This window comes from Wyeomyia smithii, chromosome 2, assembly GCF_029784165.1.
Source record: "Wyeomyia smithii strain HCP4-BCI-WySm-NY-G18 chromosome 2, ASM2978416v1, whole genome shotgun sequence".
Classification (NCBI taxonomy): domain Eukaryota; kingdom Metazoa; phylum Arthropoda; class Insecta; order Diptera; family Culicidae; genus Wyeomyia; species Wyeomyia smithii.
The window spans coordinates 185,874,873-185,899,826 of NC_073695.1; the positions used below are offsets into that span (position 1 = coordinate 185,874,873).

Genomic DNA, 24,954 nt, shown 5'->3' on the forward strand with positions numbered 1-24,954 from the left:
TCAGACGAGCAAATACTCAACACACTTTGTATCAATTTCAATCAAAACAACAACAGAAAAACCATGCCATAGCCGTACAATTTATGTTGTTTATTCAGATCAGACTTTCGTTTGGCTCCCCTCCCAGCCTATTCCTCTGCTAATCCCTTATGGTTGGCGGGCAGCCGCAGTTAATAAAATGCGTGGGAGAATATGCTAATTGGATGCTATCGTCAATTTAAGAAAATGGTTCCATGTTGGATGTTGTATGGGTACCTACCACTTCAGCCAACAGCACCACGAGCGGTCATTGGTGCTTACGGGTCTGGTCTGGTTTGGCTCGAGTTGGGGCTGACTCCGCTCCGATTATGCAGATCGTTACGGCGGCGCTCGCTCCGTGTTGGAGTAGTTCGGAATACAAAGCAATGTCAGTGAAATGGGTTCCCATGGTGTCCCTACGTTTAAGGCAACCACAAGCAAGATGAGTGGCACGCGCTCGGCTCTTGTGCCACTTGGGATGGGATTAAATATGAGCAGGGAAGGAGTACAGAGAAAGTAGTAACGGGTTGATGTATCTGTTTACTCTACCCGGGGGTCGATGACGTGCTATGACAACGAAGCGTTGCGAGTTTTTTCACGCCCCGTGCTTTGGTTTGAACATCCTCCATAGTTGTTTACTACATACCATGAAAAAGGTTTGAAAACAAATGCAACCAACTTTTTCAATACATACCTCAGCTCCCGCTGATCGTATTAATTTGTCATTGATTTGGCATTTTAATTCTACATGCAAAAGACTACAACTGAACAATTCTGGTCACTCATTGACGTAGTTAATTCACTTAATTCTTACAATATATGGTACATAATATTATGGTAACGTTTGGGTTTCAACATGTGAAGAGACATTACGAAATTCTTTGACAGTAAAAATACATTTTAAAGGATTTTATTCTGAAAGTGAGACTTTATGCAAAGTCTAAAACGTCTAAAACGTATTCTGGGTAGAAAACTACCTGACAAAATGGATTGCGTTCATTATCCGTCATTACCGCTCGTGGAAAACTTGATTGCTTGACACACCAGAGCCATTTCCCAAATTAATCGGTAAATATGGACGTCTCCTTTTTCTCAAGCGTTTAATATAGATTTGATTATAGATTTCATACAGTACACCATTTGCGGCGTTCGGGTGAAAGTCCTCGAATTTTGAAAATAAATAAAAAAAATAACACCGCCCTTGCATGAAAATCACAAAACTAATGGAAACGAACAAACGCAGCCATTCCAATGCACAGAAAGTGATTTACGGTGAAGTGGCTGCGTCTTTTCAGTGTGCCCATACTCTCTAGTGCTTCTCCACGATAGCTGATAGTGAACGCATCTCATTTAGACGTCTACTGGAGGTCGGGTAGTTATCAATCGCAATAACGGAGTGAAAAATAAATTACACGAGACAATCATCACGATCATGTATTTAATGCTAGTTTCTACCGAAAATCAGATATTCCTCAGTTAATTATTCTTTCACACTATCGAACAGAACTTAGTATGCAAAACATGCTACCGATGCACTCCCTGCGATTACGGAACAAAGCAGGGTACCTATCTAATTAATGACTAATCAGTACATTTAGTAAATATTCAACAACCGGGAATCACGCCAAAGTGTAATGTAATATTAATGTAAAGTTAGGGGAACGTCCGCCCTTGGACCTTGCTGCGGAATATAAAGTGTCCTATTTCAGCCACAGAGTGATGTCGAACATTTCATTCGTAAACTCGGAATTTTCAATTTGTCCGCATTAGAGTATTTGGCTTCTAGATAAGAAATTAGTTGTCCAAACATGTCACTACTGAGATTGTGTGGGTAATTTTATTTCATGTCACTCGACGCATACTTTAGTAAGTTTTACAATTTACGACACCGTAGTGTTATTTTTTATTATGAATGAATTTCAACTCGCCCGAAACTGCATTCGAACAAAGTTCCTCCACTACACCTGTGTTCACCCAAGCGGAACTTGAGTTTCTTCGTTCACTCATACCAATTTTTTAAGCAACGATAAAAAACAGCACCGACGGTTCTTCCTTCGCCTCTTCGACGATAAGGGTATTTGGAACACGCAAAGTCGCAGACACTTGCTATTCCTTCTTCCCGTTATACGAAATGTCTTCGCCCTCGAAAGGGCTTCCTTCGTTTAATGCCACCCGCATGCGATAAGTCATGGTCTTACTAACACCACCACCCCTATATCGCCAACAGTGCAGCTCTATGTGTTGTCCACCAAACTCGGCACAGGTGCGATGGAAATGACCTCGCACTTTGCCAAGAACGGAAATAGCTACAGCAACAAGAACAACAACCAGCGAGCAAGGAAACGCACACGAATGCGGCTTTCTTTATTTTCCCAGAGGTAACAAATTTCTCACGGAAAATCATCCAACTGGGACGAAACAACTGTGGGTGCCTCCTTTCCACCTGTTGCACTGCACTGCTGTTGTATATTCCAGTCTCCTCCACTAATGCCACCACCAACGCTGCCACATTGGCCTATTTGTACGCGCCGTCGCATCGTTGTTGAGTTGTGAAATAGCGTTCGGCAGAGGGAGGGAAAGGAGTCCTACGGAACATGAATTGGCATGAATGAACCCGGTCGCGAACTGTTTTGGTACGAGGTATTTTATGGAACATGAGTTCAAGGAATGGGCTGGATTAAATTACGTACACAATGTGTAGAATAACTGTTGGATATAGAGTGCTGAAAATAGTCGCTACAAATCGCTAACATTTTTTTTTCTTTTCTATTTCAGGTATGTTCCCGAAGCTCTTCTAAAAACAGTATGTGAAAGTTATTTTTTTAGAATATAACCAGCATTTTTCCCAGAATTATTTTGATAACAGAATATTTGCTCACAATTTGTGATCATAGGGTCAACTTCAGGTAGGCTTTAATACTTTTTGACAAACCGTCACCCCCCAATAATTTAGTTTTTATTTATCTTCTTAGGAAACTGCGTTTTCTGAGCAAACATGATTTAAAATTTTTTTATCGAAATCTGTTGAACGACAGTTGGTACTTTGGTGGACGGTCATTCAATGGATTTTAAGCGTTTTAATTCTCTATTCAACAACCGAAGGACAACTCTTTTTTTTTTAAATCACGTTTTGTTCTTTGAGTATTCTTATTGAAAATACTTTTCATAGTGAACATCTACAGCAGATGTTTTGAAAAATCCCTTCCCCTGAGCTTCACTAAGTTCAAACGCTTTTCTAAGATGTCATTAACGGCACGCTCGGATTCCTTAGGTATCTCATTCAAATTTCATTCAAAATTCGCAATTAACAAGCTTCGACATCATGTAATACCAGACAAAAAAGTCCATTGGGTTCCAGAAAATCCGCCAAATTGTCTCTACACCAGCCTTGCACCAAGTTCGCAGTATGCGCTGGTGCACGGCCTTACTGGAACAGATAATAATCTCCTCCAAAAAGTTTTTGAAATCGCGGGGAAACATTTTTTTTAACTTTCGTTTTTTAATGAACGGCATTGACTTTGACGTCTATGTCGATGGAAGCCAGGTGAAGCTTACCTCGCTTCCGAACTCCAGGACAAATCCCTGTAGGATCTTGAGACACTCACAACAAGAAATTTAGCTCAGTAACAGCTTAATAAATCTTAAATCAGTCGAAATCCGTTTAATAATAGCTTAATAAGCTGAAAATCAACAGAAATGTTTGTTAGTTGCTACCATTAGTTACCCGATCAGAAAGAAAAAACAAAAATGTAACAGAAGCTGTTTGTTTGTTACGGGAAAAACCTTACAGGCTGTGTTTTCAATTTAATCCCGTTAGGTGTTAAAATAACAGGAATTATAACAGAAATGATTCTACCAGTATCAAACACATATCAAAATTTGTTACTAATGTATCAGCTTTCTAACAGAATAAGATAGTATATAGAACAGTATAATAACAAACATTGTTAGAAACAACAGGTTTTGATAGGAACGAAAAATTAGTGAGACTTGTTTCAGAACTACTTCATTTCGGGTTTTGTTATTATAACTCATTCAGATTCTATTTTGTTATCAAAAGTATATGGAAAAATACAAAATTGTATCAAGATGTGTTATTTGTATCTTGCGTTGATAGAATTTTGTAATTTTTTAGTTATGCTCTCCTGATCGGGTAGATATATTGTGGTAAATCCTGGGCAAACAATTAGTAGATTCAATAGATATTTTTAGATTAGTGGCATGTTTTCGAACCAAACGTAAGATTTGAACCGCTGCGACCATTATTTTGATCTTTCGTGGTATACTATTGATGGAATTGATCGTCGTTGTCATGTTACACCCTTTCTCCCAATTTGAATTTCGTATGAAACGTATTACCTCATCTCCCTACTGGTCTCAAGGTACGATGCTGGCCTAACAAGCCAGTCGTCGTATGTTCGAGTCCCGGCTCGGGAGAGACTACTAGTGTCAGCAGGATCGTAGCGCTAGCCCCGAATTGTCCTGTACACTTAACAGTCGGCTGCGAAGTCTGTGTATAGTGAAACAGAAGGCCAAGTTCCGATACGGAATGTAACACAAAGCCTTTGCCTTGGATTACCTCATTATAATTTGCAGACCAGACCTCGAAAGACTCCAAAGCTCCTTTTCCAAAGGCTATTATTCTGCGCTTTATTAGTGCACTGCAGTGGCAGAGCAAATGTTCTGCGGTTTCACATTCGATCAAATTTCGTCAACTTGTTTCAGGTGATGCTCACTTGGACCGAGTCCTGTAAACAGTCCAGTATTTGTCCTTAGTTTCTTTTCATTCAAACTAAGCAATTGTTGCAGCACATAGGAGTAAATATGCTTCAAACCTGATCAACAGTGAAAAACTCAAAGTAAGTCAACTTTGGTGTGTAGTGTTTCATTTTGAAGTGCGATATTTCCTTGATCATTTGACAGCTAGTCAACTTTAAAAAGTTATGTTTACGGTTGTAACGAGAGGTTTTAACCGACCGCAGTTCAACAGTTTTTTCATGAATGATAGTGACGATTTGATACCGTGAGCTGAAATATATCGTTTAGGAGATAAACAAGTGATTTTCAACCAAAACAACGATGGAGATTGTTAAAGAAGGTTAATCTAACATAAATGTGTACTTAGCATGTAAGGTAGTCTTTCCAAAAGCCCAGGTGTTTGTCGAAATCAATACCATATAATCAAACATATTTGTTTCCATAAGTTTACTTTAAATGGGATAAATTAACTTTCCGGTAATATCCGGTTGAACAGCTTATATTACGTAATAGTGCTAATAATTCTGGTTATAGTGGTGAAGAAAAACCTTCCGGATTGTTCCAGTTTCGTGCCTTATCGCTCTGGTTACCAAAATTAAACTTTTCAATAGATGGAAAAATGTACTGAAATGTCATTTCATGATAATCTCATGTAGGGGAACTGCTCCATTATTCATCTCAGCCCGTAAATTCATCTCATTCAACATGTAAACACATTTGAAAACAGGAAAAAACGCATATTTTCTTCTTAAACCAATCTGCTAATCCATGGAATGGATTTTTCTTAGTTCACTTTAGATTTCTCATTAAGTAGAAACCTCAAAAACTCACTTAAAAGCTCTAAATTTGATATAATAGCACATCTGTTCAACTGAAGAACCAAAAACGAGACAAAATCTCTTTATTTTAAGTATCGACATCTAGTGGTGGAGAGAATGCATTTTACACTCGAAATTTCATCACGCCATTCATTCAACAAAAGGACCGTATGAGCTCTCGCCGTTTTTTCGTCGAGAGAATCCTTTGTTCTCCCCGGTGCTGGTATAGCGAGGGTGCCTTTTCATGATAAACGTACAGTGCCACCCGCATACGTGCAACGGTTTTTATGTAGATATATTTTGACGTGGGACACGTCTTTGTTTACTATACTGGGATGCATTCTGTAAAATTGGAAATGAAACGGGCAAATGTTGCGTCAGATTCCAAACGCTAATAAAAGCATAACCACATGATGGATAACAATAACCAATATGTTGTTGGATAGATAAAATGTATAACAATTTTGTAATGTTTTAATTATCACTCTAATTTCATTGCTAAGCGGTAAAATTGATAATAATTTCAATAACAAATTTACGCGAATAATGAACCAATTACATGCGAGCATTCCTAGCACAGACGACGTGAATGGATACCATCCGTTCCCTGTGATATTCCCTGTATCAATTTCGAAATAAAAATTGACAGAGTCTCCCCGTCCCAATAGGTCAATTTATTTTTGCTTCCATGAGCTTAGACTAATATGATGTCTCGAAGGTAAAAGTTTTCCTAAAAGTTTGAAACAATACCCATCCTTGAACAATCTCTAAACCTGCGTGTTATAGGGTTGCTGCTATTTTATCGATATTTGATATTATCGATAATTGCCTTTCACAATATCGATATTTTTGAACGATATTGGCGCATTTGATATTATCGAAATTTCGATATTGGGACTCGATATTGCTGTCCGATATACTCGGTTGTCATCAGGGGAGTGCTGCCGTCGAAATTTTGCCTACCAATCATAAATTCATCATGGCATCAAAATTAAATTTGAAATGCTTACTCTGTCGGAATCTGAAAGAGAAAATGTCTCAACTTCTAACTTACTTGACGAAATTTTCTCGTCGACCAGTGTGGAAAATGCTGTTAGATCTTTCCAGCCTTTTAAATCTGCAGGTGTTGACGGAGTGTTTCCAACGTTACTTCAAAAAGGTGAGGCAACTCTGATACCGTTACTAACCAAGATTTTTAAGGCCAGTTTAAGATTTAACTACATTCCATCGAAATGGAGGGCAGTACGGGTTATCTTTATACCAAAAACGGGAAATAGAGATAGAAATAACCCCAAATCTTTTAGACCCATAAGCTTGTCTTCGATCCTGCTGAAGACAATGGAAAAAGTACTAAAGGAATATCTATATGCAACAAACGTGCTTGAATACCCTTTATCTAAATTTCAATTTGCATATCAAACAGGTACCTCTACAGTTACAGCGCTCCACACGCTGGTATCAAAAATTGAAAAATCTCTTTCAGCAAAAGAAATAGCATTATGCTCTTTCCTGGATATTGAAGGTGCTTTCGATAACACGACCTACTCTTCCATGGCAAAAGCGATGAAGAAGAGGATGTTTCACACGTGCATAGTCAACTGGATTCATACCATGCTTGCACAAAGAATAATCTCTTCGGAGCTGGGGGGAACATCTATAACTGTAAGAGCCACGAAAGGATGCCCTCAAGGTGGAGTACTTTCACCACTCCTGTGGTCTCTAGTTGTGGATGACCTTCTCTGCAGCTTAGAAGATAAAGGTTTTGAAGTTGAAGGCTTCGCAGACGACACTGTCATTATGGTAAGAGGAAAGTTTGACAATGTTGTCTCGGAAAGAATGCAACTTGCTTTAAACGTAACTTATCTCTGGTGTAAAAAAGAGGGTCTGAACATCAACCCGGCAAAAGTAACAATAGTACCTTTCACTAAAATGAGGAAACTTTACCTAATGCCTCTTAAGCTTAGCGAAAGGGTTAAACTTTTAGGATTAACTCTAGATGCGAAACTTGACTGGAACGCCCATCTCGACATTGCAGTAAGCAAAGCGGTCAGTGCGTTCTGGTTATGTTCAAAAACGGTTGGTAGGAAATGGGGCCTAAGACCAAAAATGGTCAGATGGATCTACACATCCATCATACTACCGAAAATAACATACGCTTCTTTAGTGTGGTGGCCTAAAACAAAAGAGGCTACTGCAAGAACAAAGCTAGCAAAGCTTCAGAGACTGGCCTGTATTGCCATAACTGGAGCAATGCGCAGCACTCCATCGAAAGCGCTGGATGCAATTCTTCACCTGCTGCCTCTGCATGAATTTGTGCAGTTAGAAGCGGAAAGGAGCGCCTTGCGGCTCAAACGTCTTAAAGAGATCTTACCTGGTGATCTGGTTGGTCATCTGAGTATTTTGCAACACTTTAAAAGAGGGCCTTTGTTGAGTATGTACTGGATGAAACCTTTGGACAACTACGACATTCCCTACATTGTGCGTGAAACATCGCGCTCCGACTGGGAGTGCGGAGTTAATATGGTCAACGATATTCTTCACAGACGGCTCAAAAATCGGTTCGAAAACTGGAGCGGGAATCTTCGCTCCTGGTGTACAGATATCAGTGGCAATGGGCAACTGGCCTACTGTATTCCAAGCGGAGATTTACGCTATAATCGAATGTGTCAACGTTTGTCTGAAGAGAAACTACAAACATGCAAATATTCTCATTTTCTCTGATAGTCAAGCGGCACTAAAGGCTCTTTCTACCTACACAGGACTAATAACTGGTCCCTGCCCGAGTAAGTATCATTTAAAGAACATTGGTCGAGTTCAGGATGACACTTGTCGCTTCTGTAATATGGAAAGCGAAACCTCGGAATATCTACTATGCAGCTGCGGTGCATTATACATGAGCAGAATAAAATTTCTTAGCAAGGGCTGCTTGCAACCGGGTGAGATCTGGTCTGCCAATTCTGGTAAAGTAGTTGGCTTTATTAAGCACATTTTACCTGACTGGGAGCGCGCCGAGGCAACCGGCCATTCACTCGATCAATAGTGGGTGTCTGGTTTTCTACATGGTACGTATAGTAATGGGGATATACTACAATAGTTCTAAATAATGGACGCAGTAGTCTAGTTCCACTACAAAAAAAAAGGACGTTTACTCTATTTCAGCTATTTTAGGGCAAATCAACTAAAAAGTATTGGTACCAGAATTGTTGGTACTAGAATCAATAAGTGATAGATGGAAAATGTAAGCAGTTCGACAGAAATATGGTTGCCATATCTCCATTTTTATTGACAGTATGCTTAGAGCGAATTTCCAGAAATTTGGGTGTGGAACTTCTCGGGGCAATAACCACCACATTAAACCGATCAAATGCGATGCCTTGGTGTTGCATTGGGATGGCAGAATCGATGAATTTCAGTAAAGAATCGGTGATACATAAGCGATAACATGAATGTTCAGGTAGGATGCTTCAGTAACTGGCTGGTGATTAGTCAATGGATAAGTGACGATTAGGAGACGCGGCTCACGAAACGTCGGTTTAATCTGATTGGAAAATGCACCTTGCGTGAAACGATCAGCAATCGGCCCGCTGTCGTAACGGACGAGATGAAATAGCAAACACTTCACCGGAATATTCAATACTAAGGCATGAAACATGCTGAACGCCAACGCGACCGATCGGGTGAGATTCTTGCCGTAGGTTAATGAGCAACTCTACTCACGACTGTTTATTAACCTTCGGCAAGAATCTCGCCCGATCGCTCACGTTGGCGTTCAGCTTGTTTCAGGCCTAACAGAAAGCCAACCCGGTGGCATCACTGACGTTTACGTTCAACATGAGTGAAGCCAGCATTAGTTGGATCACTGGATCAGTTTTACACGTAATTTCACAGCTGATTCATCGAAACACGAAAAAAAACAGTGTTCATACGTGCATACAGTATCGGTGTTCAGTGGCAGTGTGCTTTTGTATTGTTTTCGGGTGATGTATTTATTGCACGAAACGTCGAGTGCTTTGCTTGATGAAACAAAAAAAAATGCGTTGCATTATATTAGAATGTACACAACGTTTATTCTTGCCGATTGCGAACGGCGGTGTTTTTTTGCAGGCAGCTGACATCGCGCGATGATTTAAGGAATAACATTTCAACGTACGTGTAAATGAGATAGCATATCAGCGCCACTTTTAAACATTTACAAAGCTTAGCTAAGCTTTTTTTTAAATAATTAAATTAATTCAAGCGCATAACTCTGTGCAACACTGCTGTGTGAACAAACCTTCAAAAACATAAATGAGATTAGCGCCACTGTCTTTCACGGCAGCTTCAGGAAACAAGGCCGATGCTGAAAGCCAAACAAAAAATATACACTAAAGTCGCTTTTTACGCGGGGGTTACGTGCCACGTAAAAAAACCGCGTAAATTCCGGAATCCGCGTAAATTCCGGAATCCGCGTAAAAAGAAACCGCGTAAATTCCGGAATCCGCGTAAAAAGCGACCTTAGTGCATAAAAAAATATCGATAAAATATCGATATCGGCACGCAATATCGATTTTAATATCGATGCCGCTTCTAATATCGATAAAGCAGATATCGATAATATATTTTTAATATCGACAACCCTAGCGTGTTAGGTACTGTAGAACCTAATAAAAACTGATGTCTTGAAAGAAAACATGCCAGTAAAAGCAACAGTACCAGTGGAGTATAGAACCGCAGGTCTCTCGTCGTCTATGATTGCATTGGTACTTTTCTATTCGTACTGCAGCAGTACTATTCGTATTGCAGTGGTACACTTTTGTTCGTACATTTCTATTCGTATGCAATTGAGGAAAAACTACAATGCTGCTGTTGATGGTGATTGAAAGTTTATTTCATAAATATGATTGCCATGAATTACTCAACAAGAATTGTAAATTTTTGCAACGGATATTTTTTTTAATTTTATCTTCGATATTCACTAAATAATCGTGACCGGATAGTATCGAAAGAGTAAATTCCTAAATATATACATTTATAGAAGAGTAAGAACCTGCGAATGCTTGTGATTTTTTAGTTTATTTAGTAAGATTCGTACAGAATCTCTTTTTATATTTCAAAATTGTTAGATGATATATTATTATTCTAAGCTTTACCATCATAAACGTATATTTCCTGTCTTCGTAATACAGCGAATGTAGTTGCAGGCAAATGAAAAAATTGTCAAGCAAAAAATAAAAATGTAATTGTGGATTTCTACGATTTTTTGCTGGAACTTGTTAGGAATTTTGTTCAAAATATTTTCTTATGTTTTCCAATTGATGAACCTTTGTAAGGGCTTCCATATTATTTTGAAAGTAATATCCATACTATAGATTTGATTTAGTTAGAGTTAAATAAGACAAAACCATTCATTATGATAACGTAAGCATTATTGGATTTGGTTTTTGAGGATATAGAGATAATTCTGACTTTGACGCATTATGAGAAATTCTTGGTGCTTCTTCAACAAGCACGATATGCTTGTGCCTTGTTAAATACATATTTTTTTGCACAAAAAAAAAAGAATACTAAAGGCATAATATCGCCAAATATAAATGATATTTCTTCGAGTGTTGTTGAATATATTCCAAAAATTGATTTCCAGGGGAGGCTGAAAATAAACACATTGATTCTGTCTGCAGACTCTGTATATTTTGTAACAAAAAATCCCCTAATTACAGTGTTTAGTCCCACGTCAGCATTTCATACAACCCTAGGGCTGTATACCTTGTAGTATTTTATGAATTTCATTGTTGCCCAAGTTGAAAACTGAATATCTTGACTAACGACAATTATGTTTTTTACATTGTACCTAATGTCGTAAGCAGTGCTGGTACATCGCGTATGATATGCATTTCTAGCAATGTTAGGTATAAAAAAACCGGAGAAATCCGGTTTCCAAGTCCAACGAAAATATTCAAGTAAATCAACTAACAGGTTAAAAAAGTTTCAACAGTCGTGAGGTGTACGATCCAAGAAAATTTGTTAGACAATGTTTGAATGGTTGAAAGATTTTTAGTTTAATTAGTTCTATTGACGTTGATTGTGAATTGTTACTGAATTTCCACTTCAAAGATCTCTTGAATGCGGTCATGTGTGAAGTGCGGTCGGTCCTGTGAACTTGATTTTGATAGATTCAACTATTCAAGATCACCTTTTTGCCTGGTTATTAAAGCAAAAAAAATAGTTTTTTGGTGCATGTTCAAACTATTGGAGCGAACTGTTCGAACGATGCACTGTAAAATCAATGTTGGATGGAACTGCAAAAAATGAATGCGAAAGCTTGGGCACCGATTTGCTGCAGAGTTTTGTTCGAAGTTGCATATCTGTTCTGTGATAATAGTCAGGCATCTGCACTCGAAAACACATTTATTTCAATCACCTACCTCAGAAAACAAAATCCGCGCATTGTTCTGTACGGCTACAACGGGACTCGTTCAGCAGCCAACCAAAGTTTTTCTCATCACTAGCGGACCATTTTTTATTTTAATCACTAAACAAAATCACTCACTACACTAAGATTACTTTAATCTTCGAAACGTTCACCTCAAATTTCCAAAAACCAGCTTGAATTAGCAGAAATATATGAGATGAATTTCTATAATTCCTAAATTTCAACTGTATGTATTTTCATCTGTTTTCACTGCCTTGAAGAAAATAAAAAGTTGCCAAATCGGTTTCTGTTAATACGAACAAATCATACTGAAAATGTTGAATTATTCCGACATAATTGATATAAATGGACAGCACTGCAGTGGTTACCTAGGCTAACATATTTGCACGTAAACAAAAACAGCGGATATCTAGGTAACCTACTACGACGAGCTGCGGCTACATTCATTCATGAAAATGTGATTCAGTCATGATTAACAGTGCATTGCAGTGTGATGAATATGGGGGCGTCGTGAGATGAATAATTGAGCAGTGATTCAAGTTTTGAGATGGATATGGAAACGTTGTCAAAATGGTTTTTTTTACAAAATTCAGGAAAAATCTAGCTAAACTTACTAAATATACAATACTGAACGATACTATAAGAGCACGTAAGCGTATTTTGTTGATTTGTTCAATGATTTCATGAAAATATGTTGTTTAATCAGTGCATTCTTCGTGAATATCGGCTTAATGAGATGAATAATGGAGCAGTTCCCCTATTTGGATGTATTTTGAGCGGAGTATGACTGAATTTAAATTTCATTATAAGAAATGCCATATAGGGTGTGGGACTACTTCGGCAAGGGTTTTCTTCGTCTTATATTTCTCATTAGAATGAAGCAAAAATTAAGACGAAGAAAACCCCTGACGAACTAGTCCCACACCCTATTACTTTTGGGTGGGTTACTCCATGCAAAAAAATACCCAAATCCACTCATTAGTTTTTATTTTCACTATTTGATATGTTTTCAAAGCAAAAATAATGTTGAAATAATTATGATCAGGTTTGATGTTCTAAGTGTTCCACTGTGTGGCGTAGCCCTACTGAGCATATCCAGTTCTCTTGTATTGTATGATGTTCCCAGGAGTTTAATTCTGCTTTCAAGGCGCTTGATGACACCTCACAGAATTATAGTTTATGCACATTACACACATATTCACCATTAATATTTGTGGGAGTCGTTCGGGGGCACCACATTTCTTGAAGCCCTCAAAATATATGAGAAGATCTGACACTTGTGTATCTTGTTATCGCATCTTTGTTTAGAGGTACATGTGAAGGTTTTTAGTGTTTTAAATGCTGCTTGGCTATCAGAAAAAATACTTATGCTAAAGCCTGAATTTCCTAGCCAAACATACTTGTGCACATTATTTCGGCCTTGAACACTGTGGGCCAACGGCCCATTGGTATCGAGATACTTATTCTTGGACCATTTGTACCTGTTTCGGTTGAATCATCTTTGAGCCATCTGTGTAAAAGACGACAGAACCTTGACGGATATTCGAGTCACCTTGTTCTCAGACTTCCCGTTTGGTCTCTATGTCTTTGAAAGGAATTTCGAAGTTTGCTTTTGTATTCATCAAGTCTTGGATACCTGTTATATGTATGCTGTATGCTGAAAATCTTCGAGGATTGTCCCAGTTGGCCTCTCTGATCTCCATCAGGTACTTCTTCGTGGCGTGTTAGTTTCTACGCAGTTTTTCCCGCCTCTGGTTGTATGACCTGATAGATTGGTAATAGATGCAAATTTGCATCTATGGCTTTCGACGGAGCACTATTCATTACTCCTGTAATTGCATTACAAATTAGCCTTATAATCGGCTCCGTAAAACATTAATTTGTATTGTGCCGTATCAAATAAATGTGGTGGACAGAAAAAAAATATAAATTAGCCTTTGCAACTTGCCAAGCATGTTCTGCTTTGACCGTTCTTTCGTTTTAGGTCACCACACAAGCGAGCAAATGTTATTCTAGGTCTTATTATTGCCTGGTACAACCAATAAATACTTGGCCTTAGACCCCATTTTCTGCCAATAGCTTTGCTACACACCTAGAGGGCACTCGTAGCTTTACGTAGCTTTACGTAGTGAATCCGACCACTTCGAAACCTAGCCCAGTTAGGTTTCTAAGTAGCTGGCCTACCACAGCGCACATAGGAGTATTTCAGTCAAAAACCTGGTCAAAATACGAAAAAAATAATTCAAGTGTTCCTCGTGCTATTGATCCTTTTTGGATTCTCTGATACTTACTACTTCGTATGCAGGCCATCTTGAAATTATTTGAGTTGTTTACAAACTACTATAACTATCATGACCTTGATGTTAGTTAGAGCTCATGAATAAGTCACGAATTGTTGCACGACAACTATAAACTATCACTCATGTTATTATAACTTTAAAGTGTTTCTTGATCGTAAATTTAAAATGGGCGGTAACAACAGAGGTACGTAAGGTCAATTTGTGTAGGTAATGTGCTGTAGAGGTTGAAAAAACCTGTTCAAAATAAGGCATTGCCATACACGTGTTTTTCAGTTTTCTTCGATCAACAAATTTTATACAAAAAAGGATTTTTATTTGGGTTCCCAGCAAGTCCCAGCAAATATTCGCCCACCATTGGAAAGGTTATGTGTTTCTCAATAAGTACCAGAAAAAAAATTTGCCCCATGCTCACCCATTCGTAATTGCGGTCAATGCGAAGTTGGAACATTCAGATTTGCTGAATTTTTGTTTTTATTGAATGGATACATTTATCATGCCTTCGTCATACATCGATTAAAAAAAAATGATTAGTTTCTTCAGATTTTGTGATAACTTGCCGAGAAATACCCTATTCGGGTTGATTGCGCAATGCTATGAACATTCGATTTTTAGAAAGTTCCTGATTCTCGAGGAAAAACTTGAAGAAACCCTCAAATGTTACCACAAAAGATCAAAACAATGATCGAGTGGTAAAAGTCTTACAAAAAACCTCAAATGTCTTCCAAGAAGCACTCGATCTTAAGATGTCAACAGAGTCGCTTCAAAAGTTAGTTTATATTAAACTGACAGCTTCGAAACATGACAAAATTGATATAGATAAACCATAATGTTATGAAGTTGGTCGGATGCTTCGCATTCATGTCGTCCAAGCAAAGGATTGATGGCAGTAATCGCAGCAAGAGACGCAAAATGCAAGGGCTAAGAGAAATTGTACCATTGGATGAGTTGAGTTACGCAGTTCCCATGACTCAATGATCTACTGGGAGCACTGCGACCATATCAGACGATCCTTTGAAAGCGAGTGATTTAAAAGACGCTTTAAAAGTAGCAGATAACAGATATTATTGACGAAAAAGTATTCACCAGAAAAAGCTCTTGCAGAGTAATAGCAGAGGAAAGTTGATATATCACTGCTAGGTGATTAGATCTTGATGAAATCTTGTTAACAATAAGTTTTTATGTCTAAATATGAAGTTTAATAGAGATAAAACCACGTTATGACACATTTGCTATCCGAAAACTCATTAAAATAATTTTGGCCAGGTTTTTGTTCTACGTACTCCTATGTGCAGCGTAGGCGATTTTTACCATGTTGGGTATTTTCAATTTTCTGATATTTTGTGACATGACAGCAACGGCGATAGAACTCCACCTTGCGGGGATCCCTTAGTTGTGTTTTTTGTGAGTGTAGCATTACCAAATACTGCAGTTATCTCACGACTACATTTTCAAAAGCTCCCTCTATGTCTAAGAAATCCGCTAGTGCGATTACTTTTGCATCTATAGATTTCGGTATTTTTGTCGTCAGCTACTTTACTGTGACTACCCGAAATTGCTTCATCGCGCGTTAGAAACAAAATACAACTGACAGACAACCAACATCATACGTATTTGTGAGTGCATACATAGAGTAAGAACTCTCACTAATACTTTCATATAATATGCGGAAGTAACTGGAAAGACAAACACGCAAAAAAAATTTAAACTATGAAGTTGGTACTGCTGCACCGCAGGCCCGTAGCTACCGGGGAGGCTCAGGGGGGCTTAGCCCCCCCACGCGTTTGCATTGCCCCACCACGCAATTTTCTCATATATTTGATTGTTACTAGGTACAAAAAAACCAAAAGAAAAATTTGAAATATAAGAAATAAGCATTATTGAATAGTCTCCAGTTTTTTTTTATTTTACCGATATCAGTCAATTTTTGTTTGTTAAGAACAATTCCACCTTGCATTTAAGTAGTTCATTAAATCTCAAAAGAGCCGTGTTCAAGTTCGAACAATCAAAACGGTCGAGCTCAAAAAAGTTGAATTACTCAATCTTTTGATGAGCCCACCTAATTCGCGGCGAAGCTGAAACTGACGATCCGCATACTTCCGTTTCGGATGTTCGGTCCAGCGTCTGGGAGTGAAAATGTCAGTTTGTTTTTAAAATGTGTCATTTTAATGAAAGAACCAATCACAGTTTTATATGTTTGATAATATAAGAACAATGCAAAACAAGTTTTGCTGCAAAATTTGACCAGTTTTTCCAGAAGTTTTGATTTCTCACTTTTTGATTTCTTGGATTGAACAAATCGTGGGCAAAAAATGACACACAAGTCAAGTTATTTCAAATATTAAACTTTCAGCCAGTATCCAAACTCCCTGCAGTGTGCTTCTTGTGATTCATGTTTATGTTCAGTTCAATTATTTTGGCAGGACTTTTCCACACCTCGAAGCATAACCCAGTCCGTTACCTGGCCCGGACAACTATGTTCAAGTAAGGTCCGAAATGAAACCGGACAATAACATTGATCAAACAATGCGAATCGTAAAATTTAGAACTTAGGGTGACGGTTGAATCGGTACATTCTCTCAATATTTCTTCGCGAATAGAATCTCTCAGTATTGTCGATTTCGAATGATGCGACCCTCGAAGATAGGTCTCTAACGCTGTAATTCTGTCATTTGAATAAGAAAATTCCCACGGGACACCACTAACGCTTATTTGAAAATAGATGAGCTTCTGAATCTTTTGGTGCTAAAACTATCGAAATAGGAGGAAAACTGAAAAACTGATAAGAATTTTAATTTGGGTACTCCGTGTGACGCGTAAAGGTACTTTATTGTCGAGCACATAACGGTTTTAAACTACTTTCTCTCCAAAAAACGTTTACTTGAAAAAAATTCTCTGCCCCCCACGCAAAACGGAGTAGCTACGGCTCTGCTGCACCGCCACAAAGTTTAGTACTCCTGATAGTTTTGTTGTTATTTTTAAACTTCACAACCCATTTTTCAAAATCGTGGCCCTTGCTGGATACTGCCATTTCAAGCACTTCACGTCAATTCTAAGATCTTCCGCAAATACAAAACTTCAGCGATATATTTCTAAGAGTTCTTTAGAATTTTTAAAATTATATATTTTCTAAACTATTATAAATACTTAAAAGCGTTTTTAATATTTGATAAACGCTTCAAGTGCATTTCTAATTGTATAAACATTAACATTATTAACGAGCCTATCTATGCTCAAACCAATCATTTTACTAGTGAATGGCGACTAGGACGGTCCTAATTAAGTAGCAGTGGACAGCAGCAGTAGCGGTACCTGTAGTGGCAGCGCCAACTATTGCTGTAGTGATAACAGCGGTTAGCGGTAAGAGGTGTAGCACTTCTTTTAGTGAAATGCTGCCTTTGTGCGGTAGCGGCAGTATCCGCAGTAGATACATCGGCCGGCACTTCCTTCAATGGAAAGTTGCCATATTTTGAAAACACACGAACGTTTTGTGGTGTTGGCAAGCAAAATCTGTCGGCCGACAAATTTTCAGTGTGGAAACAGCTTCCGACTGTCATGGACAGCAAATTAAACAACAAAATGTGCTTTTGAGGACAAATTAAATACCTAATTGAAGAGAAAATGTTTCCTCGTTCATTCACCTTACTTAATTCAAAATGTTCCTTCACTTTGTGATCACCTTCACGGATTTCAATTGATCAGATTCGATGTTAGTTGGTTGGTATTAAATTGGCATAGCATAGCATATTTGATCGCCCGTGTGTTGCCCGCGATTGACCAGAATCAGCTGAAATTGCACAAAGAACCGTCAAAATGGTGCCTAGGAGTAGCAAGCCATTCTCAGTGTACAATTCCTGGTGATCTTTCTTTTCACTGGTCAATAACGAAGCTGGCCACGCCCAATGCAGATCAATAGAGGAAGGGATATCGGGAGTGTTAGTTTAATACTTGTTGCTACTAGAGACCGAGGAATCCTCTGCATCATCCACAAGTATCAAAGGAAGGCATTAGTGTTAGTGGAGAGGAATTGATCTGGATCCATCGAGGTTGATGGTGCGATCTTTTCTACACAAATTCGCGCACGATATGGTTACTTCTCGGTCTCTGGGCAACCGGCCACCAGGAGACGGTAAAAATAGAAACGCGCCACGATCTAGTTATCTTCGGCAACCTTCCAATCGTTAACAGTCTGTATCACACCAAACTTCGCGTTTAAAACCGTGAACTTAATTCAAATTTACCTAGAAACGAATGGATTTCGTAAAACGCAACAACCGCACGCCGAACGCAAACTGCGCAAACTACTGGTACCAGCTCAAATAACCGATAAAGCGCTGTATTAAGATAGTCATACTGAGCGCAGTCAAAATACCGCGTGCGAAACTGAACTGCCTCCTCCGAAAGCAAACAAGAGCGTGCCGACCACTGGTATGACAAAAAAGCCAAAACACCCGGTTTATTAAAAAGAAAAAAAGGAAAAAAGGGGAACCGGCAAAACAGGAGTAGATTTGGCATGCAGGGTTTGTCTTTGTCGCGATTGAATAATTACAATATTTATCGAACGAACGAAACCTACTCTGAATCGTAACGTGCTAAAAAAGAACCAACGGGCGTACAGTCTCCAAAATAATGATTTGGTACATCTCGGAAATCACAATACACCGATAATCCTTAAATGAGCAAAGCTCGTCAAGGCCGAGGACACGTTTACACCGGAGCATTATGTACGACCGCTTTATTTCCTCTCACCGACGCATACGCGAGATGCTTCGTCCCGATAATCTTTTGTTTTGTATTTAAGTTAAGATACCTACTGAGTATAAAAACTGGCAAAGTTTCATGCACTCATAGCTCAAAAATTTAAGAAAATGCAATATGCATATCGATCAAGACAGAATTCTAAGTTGATTGATAAAATGCCAAAGCAATCGCAATCAAAATTTAGTTGCTATTCCGACCAACAAGATTTTCACATAATTAATAAAAATTGTCTATGTGTTTCAATATTTGTTCAAAAGCTAGGAGAATCAAAAAACAAGGGTATAAAACTGGGCCAAATGTTCGTAACCGTTCGGTCAGGCGCGATAAGTTTCTGAATTATATTCTAATGCTACCAGTTACGTGTTGTGAGAGCCAGCGTGTGCAAAGGTTCAAAGCTCTCACCTATTGGGGCAATTCTGATTATTCAAGCAGAGCTTTAGCAAATGAAACGATTCCACAAAACCACGCTAAAATAAATCTCGACATATTGTAAGCAATGCACCCAGATTGGCATCTACCAAAAAAATAAACAAATAAATAGACCAATTATTTTCAAAAAATCCCTGCCGACGGAGTGCATTGCTCACACGAGACGCAAAAACTAAACATAACACTTGCTGCTTGTAGATTTATTTCACTTTTAAAATTAAAATAATTTTTTTTTCTGTGTATATATCGAAGAAATATCGATTAACACGTAACAACTTGCACATCCATACAGACAGACAATGCAGGTGTTACAGAAAAATTTTCAATTAGAATTATCTTTCAAGCGCTTTCTTATAGAAAAAAAATTTCCTAACTGGCGCTAGTTATATGAAACAATAATTGAACGAATAAAAGCAGGATACTTAGCTTTACATAGGTTCTTCGAATCTTTTCCTTCCGCCTTCGTTCAACATTTACTATAGCATTTGCCACTGTATGACGTAACACTTTGACATTTTTTTTCTTCGTTGGATGTTGGCTTACAAAAAAAAAACAGAAAAATAAAACACATTTTGTCGAATTACGCGAAAATATGACGGAGTAATTTTTAAACGCGCCTACCAATGGCCGTGCTCCAAATTCAGACAATCGTTAGTTAGTTGGTATTAAATTGAACAACAAACTGTCCTTTTTAGAACAACCACACAAGTGAATTAAAGATTCAATATTTTTTGTTTTGCACTAGAATTAAAAATGAAATGTTATTTCAACCTGCATGCACTCTGACTGTTGAAACTTGTTCACGCTGCGTAGGGTTTGTTCCATTCCTGTCCAGTGATGTCGTATTGATATGTGTAAATTGAGCTTCGGTAGCACAAAATTTTAAAAATATACAAAACAAATAATGTTACAAACAACGTTATGTAGTTCTACACCAGCCTTACGGTCGTGGGTTTGCATACAATCCTTTTGCTATTTTTTTTTTTTTTTGATTCATCGTTTAGTGAATTTGAGCTGTTAAAAATGAAAACAATTTGTGAGAATACGGAAAAAATTCTTACCAGCAGATAGTAGAAAACGCTATGCTGAAAAAAATCTATCCTTCTTAATAAACCTTCCAAACTGTTAAATCTCTTTCCTTCTTATTCTTTGTGACAATGATCTAGAAACGACAAGGAAATATTTGACTATCATGCAATGTTCATCCTCTTTTCTTTCGTTTTTTCATTATTCGTAGAAGAAAAAAAAATAAGCCATCCACCAGTCGCATTAAAAACGTTTCGTTTGATTTTTGTTTTTGAAAATTTATTGATTTGAGCTTCATTGTGTGAACTGTGATTTTGTAAATTTGTTCTGTGTTCTGTACAGTGGCATTACGCGACTAGTGGAGGATGATAAAAATACTACTCCAAGAGCGAATGCAAGTAAAACTCATTGCTCCCAATGATAGCGCTCGTGAGGTCTGCAAATTAATATTTTAATCACGACGTATTTTTTATTTCACTCGTGATGTTATGTTCGAAAAAGAGGGATATGTTTAAATAAATTTCCGTTGACTATATCATAAATTATTAGCCCTGTAATTTTGATAGATAAACGTTTCTCTATGACTTCATGTGATACTAATAATAAGAATCCAAAAAATATGTTTGTATACGTAGACTGTTGAGTAATGTTGACAGAAAGTAGAATCCAATCCAGCTTGGCAAAAATATTCCAACGTTTCTTTTAGACCGATCACACGTAGTGATAGTTCCTCATGGTTGTCGTCGTCGATACCTTCATATATTCCGCCCGATGCCATTCCCACGGCATGCAGGCGCCAGTCCTCAGAAAACGATAGACGCGGTTATAACCAACATCACATCGCTCACAGGAAGTACCCCGATAACCGTGCGGACAGCGGCACTCCTCGACCCGTGCCACTTTACCCAATCCGTGGTAGCCTAACTGGGTGGAAGCATCCATCACGAACGATGATTCGGCTGGCCAATAAGTGCCATTGAGAGGATACATCTTGATCAGAAATGTATCGATGTACGCAAGCACCGTCATCAGATCATCCCTGGATACTCTTTTTCCATCCAGTTGACGAAAGTTTGCTTCATGCAACAATACGGATACATCATTCGATCGCCCGATAATCAATTGCGACTTGTTCCGAAAGAGTAATGTGGTATTATAACCCTGAAAAGGTTTGAAGTATAATCAATTTTCTAAAAGCACCAATCAAAGTTATACTATCAAAATAATATCTGGATCTTCAGTCCGATAAATTGTGTTGTCAATTTCAATCTTATACCGGATTATTCCCCCATAAGAACCAACTTGGTACTCAATGAATCTAAATGGCAATCGGTAATAAGGTGCTGTGTTCGGTGGCACATCCTTAAATTTATCGTATACAGTTATCGTTAACTGCTTTGGATTTAAATTTAAACCTTGAACAACCGCATATTTCATTTTCCAGCTATTCATCTCCATCGTGTACTAGAATTAAATGATCCTTCAATGGGATGAACTATCTACCATAAAGAAACCTACATTCCATCGAAAAAGGTCAGCTGCATGGCACAGATTCGAAACTCCTGAGCAGAAGCACTTCATGCAGGTCTTTTTCGTTCCAACTTGATTGAAGTAACCATCCCTGCAAACGTTTCCAGTTACCGTCACTATGGAAATCGACGATTCCACGGTTGCTTTTGGTTGTCTGGCAACACAGCTGTAGTTCCCACTGTCGATCAATCTCATACGGCAGCTCAGATGTCCGTTGCCATCTTCACTGACCCAATCACAGTTCGCTTCCGGCTGTTTACCGTTCATCTTCCACTCGATAATCGGTGGCGGAATTCCTGCGGCCGTACAGGTCAAGTTCATTACCGTACCAACAATGGCGGTAATAGTTGGTGCAGGTTGTTCCAGTAATACCGGTGGCGAGCAGTTCTCTTCGTCGGAACCATCCACGCAATGGCGAAATCCATCGCAACGGACGGTCTGCGATACGGACCAACCGTTCCGACAGCGAAACGGACGATAGCGGAGTGGGGTTTTGTCCACTGAGAAGATGTTAATAACTTAATATGGGTTATAATTGATGATATTTACAAACAGTACCTGTCTCAACGAGAATCGCAAACCAGATGATTATAGAAGCAACGAGAACTGCTTGCATTGTTGTTGATATTTTGTCGGATTTTAAATTAAACGAGCTTTGAAGTTAGTATGCATTGGGACTTTGTTTGAATGAAACTCATATCAACTCACATGCTGATAAGCCCGGTATGTTAGTTCCGAGGTTAATAAGCGGGGTCAACAAATCAAATCATCATTGTCTGAAATGAATGTTTCTCCGCTTGAAGTGCAGAAAACACCTCAATTTTATCGATATCCTAACAAATGCAAACGTAACTTTGCAGTAATCCCTTCTCCTGTAACAATGCAAAATATTGTTTGGATAATTTTTATTGAGTTGCAAAACCGGATACTTGTTTTTACCATTTCTAATCTATTCGGTAAAAGTAGTTTCACAAAACAATCGTAGAGGTCAGATTTGAAGAGACTTGAGTACTGCAAAATTAAACTTAACTTCGCATACAGTATGAGTAGTCGCAATTTCGTGTCAAACATTAGGTTCAATAGGTTATCTGCTCAGACCAGCGCAACTGTGTTTCATTCGATTGGAATTGCATAGCGAAATCAATCATTCATCTCACGGATTCAAGTTCAAGTGATGCATTCACGATTGGTTCTGATCTATTCAGCAGTAGTATTTTCTATTGCCACCGGTAGGACGAATTTACTAGAGAAATTTCGTTAAATCAGGCAGAAAATAATTTCAGGACTTCAATCCGACGAGCGATCCCAGCCAATGGTTTTCCATACTTTCGTAGCATTGGGCAAACGTTTAAATCTGAACATTGGCAACGTAGACCATCCGGCATACCGCTGGCGTCGGAATGGAGGTCCGGTTTCGGAAAAGTGTGAATTTACGTTAGCGCAAAATTACAGTACGCTGAACTGTCCGGATTTTGATTGGTCCGACGAAGGACGATACGAATATCACGAAATTAATGGGGATGGACAAAGCGAATTGATGTTAGTGGTTGACGTTAAGGTAGCTGAGAGTTGTTCAAAAAGGCCGGCGGAAAAACAAGCAGAGCAACAACCTGACGAATTACAGTCAGCTGCCATTGATGATGAGTGTTTCTGTTCCGGTATTACGGATCGTTGCCGAAAGGCAGAAAATCTTTTTAGAAGTCAGGTTGCAAATGTTTTACCAATTGGTTCGAAACAGTTTGTATAGTGTTGGTATACGTTCTAGATTGTTGTTCCCTTAACGGAAGCTCACATGGTGGACTTGAAAATCGATGACAATAGTTTCCAGGAAATACATAACAAGGATTCCAAACATGTCCAGACCTCGACATATTACGCACTTTCTGCTGAAATATCTGGAAATTTATTAACATCCTACGGGGGATATTTTGAATTTCCTAACAACGATGACGGAATCGATGAGGATAGCCCTGATATCATACTAAAAGGACGTGAAGATACTTTGGTTTACAACAATCGACGAGAATTGTTGTCCGAAGAAATAAGCACCAATAAGATTTTAATGACAGAGCAAAATTTTCGCCATTCAGATGAAGGATTGGTTACAAAGCAAACGTTCATGGCAGTTCTCTCAAAAGTGAAATCATTTTATGTAAAATGTAATCAATACCGCAAGTCGCATCCGCTGCAAGTCAAGCTTGACAGTGCCGATAAGAAGAATCACGGTTTAGGGCTGGTAAATACCGTAGAAGAGTGCGATTGCCGCCAGGGATATACAGGTTTGTCATGTGAAGATTGCTCCAAAGGATACTATCGGCGATACGCCATCCACCCGCAAGGAATTTGTGTTTCACTCAGGGAAAAGTTGGAATATTTGAAAGGTACCCTTGATTTTGCCAGCAGGTTCAATATTTATCAAGACCTGGAGTAAATTATTCATATTCGAAGATGACGACCGTTTATTCTGAATTAATAAAACGAAAGAGTTTTTAAATAAAATTTCAAACAGAACTCATCCATCGTTTCCAATCGCTCGGCATGTAATTGATGATTAATTACCGCCATTGTTCGTGGTTTTTCCTATATGTTTTCGTACCTGACTGTCTTCGGTCGGCGCCATTTAGCTATATGAGTAACAGCTAACCCAACCTAGTACCAAACCACAGCGCACGTGAGGCACACAGGAATGAAAAAAAATGACTCACACTCAACTCGTTAAGAAACCCGCGAACATGAATCGTATACCAGGGGGTGGTATCGGACCACCCAATCGATCGACCATTTCCAACGGTTGTTTGCATCTTTTCGTAATCAAATGACTGTCACCATTTCCAAATGCAGAATTTTATCCTCCCAACGTAAAATAACCACGATTGTATTTTACTACACCATAGCAGCCTTTGCAGCG

At 38.5% G+C, this 24,954-nt stretch overlaps 3 protein-coding genes across 4 annotated transcripts in view; 2 read left to right on the forward strand and 1 right to left on the reverse strand.

Moving 5' to 3' along the window:
- The window catches only part of LOC129720871 (putative transcription factor SOX-15), a 164,647-nt gene that overhangs the window by 114,356 nt on the left and 25,337 nt on the right, over positions 1-24,954 (forward strand). The gene's annotated exons all lie outside the window — the stretch shown is intronic.
- Positions 20,813-23,071, reverse strand: LOC129720872 (basement membrane proteoglycan-like). Its single transcript, XM_055672751.1, has 5 exons — positions 22,986-23,071; positions 22,605-22,918; positions 22,035-22,546; positions 21,732-21,980; positions 20,813-21,677 (listed from the first exon to the last, which is right to left on the reverse strand). The coding sequence occupies exons 2-5, from the start codon at positions 22,660-22,662 to the stop codon at positions 21,228-21,230; spliced, it is 1,269 nt and encodes a 422-aa protein (XP_055528726.1). The 5' UTR covers positions 22,663-22,918; positions 22,986-23,071; the 3' UTR covers positions 20,813-21,227.
- On the forward strand, positions 23,137-24,557 carry LOC129720875 (basement membrane proteoglycan-like). Its single transcript, XM_055672753.1, has 3 exons — positions 23,137-23,275; positions 23,330-23,751; positions 23,812-24,557. The coding sequence occupies exons 1-3, from the start codon at positions 23,221-23,223 to the stop codon at positions 24,475-24,477; spliced, it is 1,143 nt and encodes a 380-aa protein (XP_055528728.1). The 5' UTR covers positions 23,137-23,220; the 3' UTR covers positions 24,478-24,557.

What these genes read in the sequence shown, in the direction of transcription:
- LOC129720875 (XM_055672753.1), top strand. Translation starts at nt 23,221, where the DNA reads ATGCATTCACGATTGGTTCTGATCTATTCAGCAGTAGTATTTTCTATT. An exon ending in AGTATTTTCTATTGCCACCG is followed by an intron (nt 23,276 to 23,329) that starts GTAGGACGAATT and finishes AAATAATTTCAG; the next exon opens with GACTTCAATCCGACGAGCGA. An exon ending in AAAATCTTTTTAGAAGTCAG is followed by an intron (nt 23,752 to 23,811) that starts GTTGCAAATGTT and finishes TATACGTTCTAG; the next exon opens with ATTGTTGTTCCCTTAACGGA.
- LOC129720872 (XM_055672751.1), bottom strand. Translation starts at nt 22,662, where the DNA reads ATGCAAGCAGTTCTCGTTGCTTCTATAATCATCTGGTTTGCGATTCTC. An exon ending in TGCGATTCTCGTTGAGACAG is followed by an intron (nt 22,547 to 22,604) that starts GTACTGTTTGTA and finishes ACATCTTCTCAG; the next exon opens with TGGACAAAACCCCACTCCGC. An exon ending in CTGACCTTTTTCGATGGAAT is followed by an intron (nt 21,981 to 22,034) that starts GTAGGTTTCTTT and finishes ATTTAATTCTAG; the next exon opens with TACACGATGGAGATGAATAG.